The 13,583-nt window shown below is 32.8% G+C and overlaps 1 protein-coding gene across 3 annotated transcripts; it reads left to right on the top strand.

Annotated features, from left to right (window-relative positions):
* Nucleotides 1-1,394: 1,394 nt before the first annotated feature.
* Nucleotides 1,395-13,490, top strand: LOC134714576 (uncharacterized). Of its 3 annotated transcripts, XR_010106552.1 has the most exons (5): nucleotides 1,430-1,470; nucleotides 1,791-1,850; nucleotides 2,791-2,847; nucleotides 3,833-3,968; nucleotides 5,199-5,309. XR_010106552.1 is itself a non-coding variant. In XM_063575933.1 (2 exons), exon 2 carries the CDS (start codon nucleotides 11,778-11,780, stop codon nucleotides 13,485-13,487), a length of 1,710 nt encoding a protein of 569 aa, XP_063432003.1. In that variant the 5' UTR covers nucleotides 1,424-1,470; nucleotides 11,773-11,777; the 3' UTR covers nucleotides 13,488-13,490. The 3 variants fall into 3 exon arrangements, 1 of the variants encoding a protein (XP_063432003.1); XR_010106551.1 differs by lacking the exon at nucleotides 1,791-1,850 and having other exon boundaries at nucleotides 1,395-1,470; XM_063575933.1 differs by lacking the exons at nucleotides 1,791-1,850; nucleotides 2,791-2,847; nucleotides 3,833-3,968; nucleotides 5,199-5,309 and adding an exon at nucleotides 11,773-13,490 and having other exon boundaries at nucleotides 1,424-1,470.
* Nucleotides 13,491-13,583: the final 93 nt, after the last annotated feature.

The following is a 13,583-nucleotide window of genomic DNA, read 5'->3' on the forward strand; positions in this document are numbered from 1 at the left end:
ATATTCTCCTAGGAGCTGAACCAGTTGAAACTATACTAGACAGAAATATGCTTTCATTATTCCTTACAACCTCTCGGCTAGATAATGCAATACAAAAGAAAATCCTACAATGGGAACTTGAAATCGGAAAGGACTTCACAGAATCCTTCATAAACCGAATAGACAAAATTTGAAATAAATACAGTCTGCCAAATCCAAAAGAAATTTTAGAAAACCCGCCATCAAAATACAAATGGAAAAACATGCTGAAAAAAGCCATAAATACATACTGGTCAAATATCTGGAAAGAGGAATGCTTGATAAAAACAACGATTAAGTACTTGACAATCCAGGAAAATCCTACTGAAAACCCACATAATATCTGGAAAGCTGCCAGAAACAATCAGAATGACATTCCAAAAGCAGAATTCAAAAGTAGACTAATAACTGGAACCTACATGCTATACAAACAACTAAAGCAAAATTTAGCAAAAATCAAATTTCAGGAATATGTGAGCTATGTACCAAAGCTGAGGAGGACATTAAGCACTTTCTGCTGGATTGTGAGTCTCTGGAGAGTGTTCGTCTAAAACAGATGAACAAACTTCTATCTCTAACCGAGTTGAAAGGGGGAGGTGATAAAACTATTTATAAAGAGGAGGATGCGCTTCAAATTATAATGGACTGCTCGAAGCTATCAACAACTAGCCTATACCACCTAAAAGCAATTGACCTGATAGAAATAGAAAAACAATCTCAAACTTTCTGTCACCAAATGCATAAGGAGCGCACCAAAATACAAACACGAAGATACATGAAGTAGAGGCTGAAGTGAAACCGCTGAACCATCCAAGTACTTTTCTTTAAGACCCTCAGCAAAGTGAATTTACATTTAAACAACAACACTGTTATTGTATCCAGCTATATAAACTGCATATATGTATACAAAACGGAAAGATGGACCAAGCAGTCTGCATAGAATGCCAAGCTAACTGCCTCCATCTACGACTAGATTACGGCTGCTTACATCTAATTATATGCTAAGACCTTGGCAGAAGTTCACCTTTTACTTAAATTTTACGATATATATGAGTTTTCAGCTTTTTGGTGTTTTTTTTTTATTAGCTAAAGATAATTTTTATTTTTTAATTGGTTACCTTATCTATTAAAAGCAATTACCATACTGCCATATATTTAATCCCATTTATATTTTTTGTTTTTTGTTTGAACTACTTATTTTTACCTTTTACCCTTTGATTTTATCATTTTTCTTTCACATTTAAATCTTTTAATTCTTTAAACATATGATAGTAATATAACGTCTCATAAAAAGGGATCAAAACTGAGACCGAACGGGTGCGAAAGATATGGGGACGAGCGGACATAATACCGAAAGTAGGCTTGCATGGTATAATGTGGTTACAGGCGCTGTGACGTGTGGTTCAGTAGTCCGACATTTAGACTGAAGTTATCCTCATAACATTATTGAATGTAAGACATAATTTGCATTAATTAATCTCGATTTAGGGTGCTATTTCTCACCAAATAGTACATGATGATACTTGTTACAATGAGCTCAATTTACAATAAATCACAGGAGGTTGAAATCCTATCAATGAGGGTCTATAAATATGTCAACTCGACTATCACAGTAGAGCTTCTCTCGTAGAGAGAAGCGACACATCTTTGTGTCGTTTCGTCCATGCAATTCATCCTGAATCTCCATTGCAACAAAATTATAGCTGGACAAAAACCATCTTTAAACATTCATTCTTAAAATTGTCCATGTAATGTTATTTTTACGTTTGCAGCAATTCGTGAAAGTCCTTGTAATTGTCATTGTCAAGGATTGGATCTTTTCCTATATACAGGTAAATCTAAATCTTCACATATTTGAGTCAGGCTAATGTCTCCTTCTCCATCATTATGTCATCCCAGACTTTTTTATTTTTTTTATTTTTTTGGGTCCGAATTCAGTATGCCTGAAGTTAGAATATTAAAATTTAAATATAACGTATACATAAATCCGGACATCCTGGCATTTCAATTTTTCAGGTGGTGATGCCAATAGGAATCCTCTAGATTTTTCCTCTATTTGAAGGTAATGACTGAATATTTTTATTGCTGATTATTTTTTAACCGATGGATATAGTATGAAAAAAATCAAAATGGAGATATTATATAGTGTCTTTAACAACATTAAAAGAGTAAAATTGTGATATTTAACTGGTGTCGATACATATCAATTAAATTCATTTGCATTGAAGTCTATGAAAAGTCTAGAGGATTCCTATTAGTTTCATCTCTCAACATTGTTTACATAACAAAAATGCCCGAGCAAAAATGCTAATCATTGATTGGTCAGTTATAAGTTGTGATGTCACTGCAAATTTATGTATGTATAAAAAAGAGGATGTGGTGTGATTGCCAATGAGACAACTCTTCACCAGAGACCAAATGACACAAAAAATAATGGCCTGATTAATTTACAAAAAAATTAACAAAAAACAAATATGTAACTCAACAACGAATTACAGGCTCCTAACTTGGGACAGGCACAAACATACATAATGTGGCGGCTTAACCATGTTAGCGGCATCCTAACCCTCCCCTAACTTGAGACAGTGGTAACAGTACAACATACGAACGAACTATAAAAATCAGTATTGTTTGAAAACCCATGGACAACCTCACAAGACAACGTCCAGGGATGTCAACAAAAACCTTGGTATCATTTACAGTACACTGAAAAAGTATCCAAAAACTATAAAATATGTATAACATAATTATTTTCATAACTAACTATTACAGGAAGAAGTGAAATATTTTCATCACAAGAACACAGGATGTTAACTGGATTTTTTTTCAGTTAAGTATTTATATATATTAATCAGTAACTAAAATAGAAAATCAAAAATGCCCCAGATTTAACAGTCAGGGGTATGACTCAAACAAGTGATTTCATTATCGCTTATTTCAGTGATTTTCAAATTTCAGTAATCACCTATTTAAGTGATTTTGGTGTTTTCTTTGATCTTCAAATGCTGATTTCACTAATTTTCCATGAAATGGCAATTTTTTCTGAAATTTGTCTACATAGATCAATTATCTCTTTATCTTGATATATCAATTTTATCAGTGCGCTTGGGCAGCAAGTTAGTGCGCTGAAGCTTTTAAAAGAACCCTTGGGACTATTTCTGTCTTCTATATACTATATTTCTAGAGTTTACTACTCTACCAATAACATAAAGGTCAACACATTTATGTAATCTGCTTTGTTTTCTTTATAATTAGTATGATTTACTTCAAGGTTTTGACCGTATCTACAAATTATCCCAGTTTAAGCATAATCCAAATAAATTTTAAAAACTGACAAAATAATTTAGCAAAAGAGCATTTTTGCATGTATTCAGTTGTATTTTCAATAGAATAGTTTTTTTAACCCTATGTAAATCTAGATTGTGGGTAAATTATTGAGAAAATGTTATAATAAGTGATTTAATGTTTACATCTCAAATCACTTATGCAAGTGATTTTAAAAAGTGTTTCTAATTTTATAAACATTTTTCATTTTTCAATAGCGCAATCACTTTAATAGGTGATCCTGAAATCACTTGTTTAAGTAGTACCCCTGACTATTTAATGTTTAGTCAATAAATTCAATGTTTTAAATAATATCAAACGTACCAGGCTTTTAATGTTAACCAGACACCTGTTTTGTGTAATCAACACTTATCAGTGACTCAAATCGAAATATTAGTTAGGCAAAAAAAAAATCTAGAGCATAAGACAAAATGATATTTGATATAAGTGCCAATAAGACAATGTAATAGTTATGTAATTTATGACACAGGTATTGACTCACTCAAGAGAAAAAACAGACAAATAGAGGATGTAAAGCAAAGAAGACTGAACATGGAAGAATCATGTCATATTCTGGAAGATAAATGGAAACATCCTTGGCTGAAAAAAATAGTTTAAAGCAACAGGTAACAATTTAACTAGATAAAAGTGATCTTGTTCATGTATTTTTTTGCATGTTAACTTTTTATACATTGTGATTTGGATGGAGAAGTGTCTCATTGGCAAGCATACCACATCTTATTTATATTTGAATACTTTCATCAAACTTTTATTGAAAAAGTCACCTTTAAAAAAAAAATAGTGATAAAAACATTAAAAAAAAAAACAATTGAGACATGATGACAAAGCTATACATTTTGTATGAAGCCATTCTTGGATTGCATGCACGATCAACGGTTTGACAAGCCTATTATATTGCTCAAAGACCATTCAATTCTTATAATTACATATTTTTGCTAGGATGAAGGAAAAAACAATCTCTATCATTTTTTTGTATATATTTACCTGTACATATAAAGCATGTGCTATCATGGGTGTTACATATCAGTGTGCTATGAAGAATGACGTGAGATTGTTGTTAGCCAATCAAAATAACAGATTTATATGTTGAAATATACTAGTACTGTAATGTAATTATTTGGATTAAAAGGGGTGTTTTTTTTACCTGCGTCACCAACGGTGAAAGCAGGTCTAGTAACCGCTCGACTCCGTCCGTCATTCCGTCCGTCCGAAAGACTTGCATATCAACTTTAGTCAAAGATTTCTTGGCTTCTATGAAAGGGAATGATTTTATATTTGGTCCAGAGCTTGATCATGTTGAGTTGTAAAGTGTAAGCAATTGTTAGATCTGCGATGCAGCCACTTCCTGTTTGCTGATAGTTTGAAATTTAGCTACTCAGTGTACAAGGAAAATTTTTCGTCAAAGTTTTCTTGGCTTCTATGAAAGGGAATGATTTTATATTTGGAACAGAGCTTGACTATGTTGAGTTGTAGGGTGTAAGAAATTTAAAGATCTGTGGTGCAGCCACTTCCTGTTTGCCGAAAGTTTGAAATTTAGCCACTTATTGTACAAGGAAAATTTTTAGACAAAATTTTTTGGTTTCTATTGAAGGAATTGTTTTAGATTTTCTGTAGAGCAAATATATGCAGTGACGCAGGTCCAGACCAGTATTGGTCTTGAATGCTGGATACTATCCATGCATGTCTGTGTCCACACAGTAAATTAATTATAAATTTCCGGATCTGCATTATTCATCATACGTAGCTGTTATAGTTTTAAATGATAAAAGCAAACAGTTTTACAATTTTTTTTCTAATTATTCATTTGACAATATATAGTTTTCTTATTATTTCAGTGAGACGTTTCAATATTTCATCACATGAACACTGGGACATCTATAGAAACAAGTGGGACATGCAGTTTATTGATATTCTAAATAAAAAAAAATTGCTTCCAATTTCATTTCAAGCTTTTGTATTTGACCTTTAGAATGAGAAGATTTATATTCAATTCTTTACACCGCCTCGGTGATGTAATGGTTAGTGTGGTCGCCTCGAGTGCGGTAGGTTGTGGGTTCCACCCTCTGCGGGGTCAAACCAAAGACTTGAAAATTGGTATTTGCTGCTTCTTCGCCAAGCACGCGGCAATAAGGAGTTAGAGCAAAGACTGTTCGGCCCGGACTGTTCAGTCAGAATAATGTGTCTGGGTAAGTGACATATATTCCTGCGAACTGTTACCTTGTGAGCTAGCATGTTAAAAATCCAGGTCAGTGTGTCGGTCGAGTACAAAGCAGGGTTAATATTCATTAATCATTATCATGTTCTCATCCTGAATATGCATCTGACTTGCCACTGGACGTTAAACAACCATCCATCCATCCATCAATTACTTATTGTTTGATTGCTGGTAACCCTTAATTTAACTGCTACTGTAATTTCCTTCCACTGTAGTGTAATTGTAGTGTAGTTTGTAATTGAAAACAGACAACCATTTTGACTGACATATTGCTATCCACATAAGTTGCTTTAAAAATCTTCCCTTCTATAGACTGATCAGAATCGTATTTAGAACATCTAATCGTATAAATAAGAAGATGTGGTATGAGTGCCAATGAGACAACGCTCCATCAAAGTCACAATATATAAAAAGTTGATAATTATAGGTCAAAGTACAGCCTTCAGCCTTCACCACAGAGTTAAGTTTCTGTTAAAATTATACCCCATGACGCCATCAACCAACATGATGAAAATAGAGTTATTTTTTTCAGTTTCATGCAGTTTTCAATTGATATTAAGTACATAATTTTATAATGATAAAAGAAAGGTAAAACCGACTTGAAAGGGACAATCAAACTTGAATGTAGAAAGGAAACTTACATAAACATGGATAGATATGTATTTCATTTTTTTTCTGCTTACAGACCCTTTGCATATAAGCTTATTCCATACAGAGATTAATAATTCAATTAAGTGTGTCCTCTATTTGAATTGAAAATAACAGGTTCTCTGGTTATTGCAGTGGTCAGTCTGTCTGTTGACCATTTTCAGTGTTGAGACTACAGAATTTAAGATTTGGTCCATTTTCAATAGTGGCCTTTTCTAAATCTTGCTTGTAACAGAGTTGCAGGAGATTCATATTGGTTTTGGTTTAAAAAACTTAGATTATACTCTCAAGATTATTTTTGTGGTATGCTATTAATGAGAGACATGTAGATAATTTGCATTGACTCTTATACCAGTGGTGCTATTTATATTTATAGGCTTTCAAATCTTATTCTATTTTGATATTGGTATAGAAAGCCTCATAATTAAAAAGTTGGTCTATATACAAGGTCATAGGCATAGGCGGATCCAGGGGGGCCCCCCCTTTCGTGGGAAAAATTTGGTTGATTATATAGGGAATCACTGAAGCATGACTGGAGTGGGCTCCCCCTTAGGTCAGTCAGCGGGCCCCCCCCCCCCCTTTATGAAAAGTTCTAGATCTGCCACTGATAGGTCAACCCTTGATTTGTAGTGTACACCATATATTGTTACATGAATGGTGTGATACTTTATGAAAGTCATTCTGCATACATGGTCATAGACATATGTCAACATTTTATTTATATTATGCTTTATATCTTGGTGAATAAATATAATCTGGTAAGTAATTCAAAGGTTTGGTCTTCTAACAAGGTCGCAGAAATATTGTATGTTTTGACTATTTGTATAGTTCACAAGAATTGTTGCATGCATGCTTCATACGAGAACTAAGCTACAATTGTGGTCAAAAGGCAGATTATTTAATCTAATACATTGGTTTGAGTTGAGTTTACCCGAAAGATATCTTGTATACTTGCAGCTGTTAATTATATTTATAAACTGGTAATTTAAACTAGTAAACAGAATACCCAATAAAAATCTAATCTGGTGATTAGTTAAAAAGTTTTGAATGATCATGGACACAGGCCCATCTTCTTATCACTAGTCTATTACAGATTATTATGGAAGACAGTCGTCCTACAATATTTAAAATTGTTGACGAGCAAGCACACTACAATATATCTGTTTATGTTATGACCAAGCATTCATGCATGTGGTGGTATGTCAAAAGAAACTGCTAAAAACTGCCAAGTATTTAGACCAAAAATTGAGTTTACTGCTACATACCAAATAATAGGGTAGGTGGGTAGAAGATCAAATATTTTTACTATTGCTTCCTTATTATTAATATATAGAAATAGTTTATAAAAAAAATGAAATTCTGTTTCTATGCAAACAAGAGGTATCCTTAATTTATTTGATTCAAAGAATGGTTTTTTTTCCATAAGATGAAATGACTAACTTGCAAATTCATAACCTAAGGTTATTTGTCAATAAAAAAGCAAAAGTAGGTAAGGTGAAAGTACATAAGTACATATCCACTCAGATGTGGGTGGGGTTTACAGAATGGAGAATAAGGAGTGGGGGCTAGAATAAAAAAAAATACCTGCAAATATTACAGAACAGTCAAAAGTATATCTGAAAGCAATTTCCAGACAACAGTAAGCAAGTAATTATTACATAATAGCCATTGTTTTTATACAAATAAAGTTTGATGTGTGAAAAAATTAAAGAATACACTAACAGGAATGATCCATCATTTCAAGATTTAACAGACATAAATATAAATTTGATTAGACTTCATGAACTAATGAAATAAGGCAAAATAAAATTTATGTGTGCATTCAGTTACATCTAAAAAAAGAAAGTTACATGAAGAGAATTTTTAAAGCCTTTTTTACATTGGGTCTATAAGAACAACATTCTTACTTTAACGGTGCTTAATGAAAAATGACAGAAAAATCTGTAGGGTAGGCAATTAGTAATTTTAAGACTAAAAAGTATAGGGTAACTGAAAACTCACCCCATATATTTTTATTTGTCCTAACCAAAATGAATGATTATTATTGCACCATCTGTAATATGTATTTAATTAATTATTAATTATTTTTCTAAAACCATAAATCATTAGTTGTTGAAATCTTTTCAATTTTTTTTGACACATCCATTGATAAAATTTCAAGAACCTGGGCATATTTTTTTCCAAAGTACTAATATATTTTTCCAAATAATCATTTAGTTTACATCCCCTTTCTACAAATATTTCTAACATAAGGACCCCTTCATTTTTTTAAAAGTGCAAATCAAGCTATCCACTGCTGGAACTGATACTGAACATAAATAAAAAATTACAAATTTCTTATTTTGGTCTGTGCTCCCCCTTTTTTGTTTTCACTTAGAAATTCTAATTAAGGATATAATTGGGCAGGTTACAGGTTTAAGGTACTGATGAAAACGTGTATTACCATATAACTGTATCTATTTGCTTTGACATGATCACTTGAAACAGTAATAGAAAGAAGAATTCTTCAGATTATTGTGAAATTTAAATTTCCCGCATGTAAACTTTTTACACAGAAGAGTTGTTTCCCTTGAACTTCCAAGCGAACAATTAAATTTAATGAAGGGACGGATTTTTTAATAGTTTGACATCATAATACTTTAGGAATAATTATGAGAAAGTACTTGATAAATTTGTATGATTTATTTCGACTGTTTGTTTAATTAAATACTATACCTCATTTACATATATTCACTGCTGATTGGAATTTCCTCGACTTCCTGCCATGGCCAAAACGAATGACAAGGATTCTGTCAGGACGTAAAAAGAAGCTGTAAATTAATAATTAGTGACCTGCAAAGTAGTTTAAGTGGTTAATTGAAGTAACAATATGTTTATTAGTTGACGCATAGCGTTTATTCCGATCAAAAAGTCCCAGATTCAAAAAAGTTAAAAAATATTGAAAAACGCGTTGCATTCCTGTCGCTTCTCTCTACGAGAGAAGCTCTACTGTGATAGTCGAGTTGACATATTTATAGACCCTCATTGATAGGATTTCAACCTCCTGTGAATAAATACAAGTGCAGGGGCGGATCCAGCCATTTTAAAAAGGGGGGACCCAACCCAGGACAAAAAGGGGGAGGGGGTTCCTACTAAATGTCCCCATTCAAATGCATTGATAGGCCAAAAATGGGGTTCCTACTAAATGTCCCCATTCAAATGCATTGATAGGCCAAAAATGGGGTTCCAACCCCCCCCCCCCCCCCCCCTGGAGAATCCGGGTCCGTACGCCCTAATTCACGTTCGCCCTAGTACCTGTTCGCCCTGATACCTGTTCGCCCAGGGTCCATTCGCCCTGATTTTTATTTTTTACTAATTGTTGTCTAGTGGCATAATTTTAAGTATTTGAATAAAATATGTTGAAGTTTGTTGAAAAAATCACCGAATATTGATATTGCCGCAATCAATTTCATCATTTTCCCTTTGATTGCAGTAGAATACTGGAATGACACTGTATTTATCTTTGTTGATATTTGTTAACAAAATAATTGTATTCAGTCATTCACTTATGTATGCAGTACTAGTATAGCTTAGACTAGTCTCAGAGTATTTTAATGAATGAACTTGTAAATCCGTTTTACAGTTCGTACATTTTTTTTAAATCAATTTCAAGCTGAATATATCATCAAAACAAATTTGTTTTTTATATAATAAATCCATCAAAAGACAGGTATCACAATAAGCAGTGATCCGAATTATTTTGTCATAGAACAATAAATTAATGATCCTTAACAAGCCATAAACTTTTAGATATTTCCATGTTTCCATAAATTTCAAGAACATATACCATAGAAATATATCTGATTAAGTTTATTCAACTTCAATGCCCTGAATATTAATATTTTTTAGTAGGGCGAACGAACTCAGGGCAAACGGACCCAGGGCGAACATGTTACTAGGGCGAACGGTCCCGATACCCCCCCTGGATCCGCCAATGCAAGTGAGTGAAATTGACTTTAATGTTCAAACATATCTTCCTGCCAACCAAGATGGCTGCCAGAGCTTAAAATAGAATATTAAAGGAAAATGCAAGTTTTGTCAATTATCTCGAAAACTGCTATGAATAGAAAAAATATGGCAGGGGCAGAAATGTTGAGATTGTTTTGATCTACCAGCTGCCTACTATCTCTCAATATTGTCACATTTTTTTACAAATTATTTTCAAATTAAGCTCCACTGGCCCAGTGGATCAAGCAAGATTTTCTCTTCACTTGGCAGTCATTGTAGTCCATTACTTTTCAAACCTTCTCCTCTAAAATAACTTGGCCAAATTTAATCAAACTAGGAAACAATCATTATAGTGTACAACTAGTTTTAAAAATGTGTTTGATGACCTGGATTGCTAACCAACATGGCCAACATAGAACATAAGGGTAAAATATAGTTTTTGGCTTAATCTCTTGAAATGTTTATCAGGTTAAGATTTATCTGCACTGATATTTTCAGACAAATCAAACAACCTGTTGTTTGGTTGCTGCCCCTGAAATGGCAGTTTTAATGAAATTTTGACAGTTCGCGAAATCTTTTTTTTCCTGGTGGTCCTTGAGGAAAATCTGCAGGTATTCACTATTAATTCTATTGAAAAATACTAAAATTGTGTCAATCCTATGCCAAATTTTGACGGTAAAATCCTGAGGACCACCACTTTTCGTGAACTCTATTTTGAAGTTTTTGATTATTATCCTGGATATTATTAAAGATAGAGATCAACTATAAACTTTACATATTAAACAGCAATCATTTTCATCATAGTAAGATCTACCAATAGCAAATGAATAGGTAAACATGACCAATATTGCCAATTGACCGCTCAAGGAGTTATTGCCCTTTATAGTAAATTTCATTTTATGATCACGTAATGATGGTTTTGTTAGTATTATCCATACAAACTGTGTCATTTTGTCACAACCTGTAGCTTGAGAAAATACTTAGTAACCTATAGTTTTTGTCATATTTTAAATTTTAACATATCACAATATATATATATTAGGTTTTGGTTAAGTATGAACAAATTCGATCATGGGTTATTGCCCTTTATATTCAATTTCTAACAATTTTTCTTTAATTTTTTTTATAATCTTTTACAAAAAAAGTTCTTCACTTAATTTTCTGGGCCAAATACAATTAAACTTGGCCATGATTTTCACTATTTTGTATAAATAAAAATGTATCCGATGACCATGCCATCCAACAAACATGGCCACAATGGCTAAAAATAGAACATCTATATCCAACAACACAGGTTAAAGGGCATACACTGAAAGTTGTATAATTATGAACAACACAGATATTGATTTTGAGTTTGTCTGACAATGTCTGATACTATATAAACATGATAAACATGATAAAAAGGCTTTTGCTGTTTTTTTAAAATTGGATGATAATCATGTGACTCCAAGAAACTTAAATCATGTCTTTAGTACAATAATTGTGCCATATTTGAAGTTTGAGGTCATAAAATTACTAGCAATATGTATGTATTTTTAAAATAATGATTTTCTTTGTAGAACCAATGGAAACCTCAACCAATATTCTTTGTGGAATATGTGACGCTCAACATGTCACAAAATGTGCAGATTTCTGGTGTCCAGAATGTGACGATGGTCTCTGCACTGAATGTAAAACACATCACAGTTTTTCAAAGTCAAGTCGACATCATGATGTTATATCCATAGAGAAATATAGAAAACTCCCAACGGACATTTTGAGCATAGTCCACCACTGCACTGAACATGAAAAGAAATTCCATATCTTCTGTCCCCATCATGATCAACTTTGTTGTCTTTTATGTATTTCAACCAATCATAAAGAATGCAGCGGGATGTTATCTATTGATGAAATGGCAAAAACTTCTAAATCCAGTGGGTTGTTGGAAACTTTGCTGAAATCATTAGAAGACCTCAAAAGCAACATGGATAATATAGTATATGATAGACAATCTAATCTGCTTAAAATTAAAGAACAAAAAGAAAACATTTATTCTGGCATTAAAGAACAACGTAAAAGGATAAATTCACATTTCGATAAACTAGAACAAGAAATCGTCAAAAGTCTAAATGCAGCTGAGCTTGATTTAAATATGAAAATTGAAGATCTACTAAAAGAACTTGGGGAGAAATCAGAGAAAATAACAGTGCTACAAAATAACATATCAGATCTTAAAAATTATGCGTCAGACTTACAAACTTTTGTCGTCAGTAAAAATATAGAGACCAAAATTCAATCTGAAGAGACCTACATCCAGTCCTTAACAAAAGATGAACGTTTGAAACAACATTCCCTCAAATATTCTCAGAGTGAAAAGATAGAGAGTTTGTTCCATAGCATCACATCATTTGGATTGATGTCAAAGGAATCTGGTCCACCTTCTGTTGAGATAAAATTAGAAAAGAATAAACAAGCTCAAATATTAACAGCCAGTTTAATTCCAAAATCTGTTGACAATGTTTCTGCTAGATTAGTACGCAAATTTCAGATTCCCAAAGGGAATTCAAGAATGGAGAATGATATAACTGGATGTGCTATGTTTCCAAATGGAAAAGTTATCTTTGCAGATGGTGGAAACAAGCGACTTTTGATAGTTAACACTGATGGTTCTTTGGATTGTGAGATACCACTTTCATACTTTAGACCATTTGATGTAGCTTGTGTTGATGACACAACAGTAGCATTCACAGTTTTTAAATCATCTCAAATTCGTTTAATTGACATCAAGTCAAGGCTTATCAAAAACACCACTGAAACAAACTGCTCTTGCTTCGGTATTACATGCACGGGTACAAAAATTTATTATGGCAATGAAAAAACAGTTGGAGTCATAGAAATGAATGACAAAACTTCGTCTTCATTGGTGAATTTAGATAAATCAATATCCCATTTTTGTTATGTAACAACATTTGGTGAATTCGTGTATTTCTCAAACCATGATACAGATACAGTTAGTTGCTTTAATTTAAAGGGTGAAAAAATCTGGGAGTTGAAAGATGAAGCCGTTCTTTCTGGACCAAGGGGAGTTGCTGTTGACAGAAATGGCATTGTGTACGTAGCAACAGGAAACACAAATTGTATTGTTGCAATTTCACCCGATGGGAAGAAAGTAGCAGATTTTCTAACTTCTGATGATGGAATTAAAAAGCCATTTAAACTTTTTTGCGACAGTTACAGGGACTTGCTGTTAGTTGCAGAATGTGATGGACTTTGTGCTTTATTTCAGATTAAATGATTCCTATTAACATGATAAAACTTTGTCAATGTATTACCAATTCATCAAAACCTAAAAAAATTCCTCAAGTGAGCATCAATTAGTTTGTCCTTTTGT

The sequence above is a fragment of the Mytilus trossulus genome, chromosome 4 (assembly GCF_036588685.1).
Source record: "Mytilus trossulus isolate FHL-02 chromosome 4, PNRI_Mtr1.1.1.hap1, whole genome shotgun sequence".
NCBI classification, from domain to species: Eukaryota; Metazoa; Mollusca; class Bivalvia; order Mytilida; family Mytilidae; genus Mytilus; species Mytilus trossulus.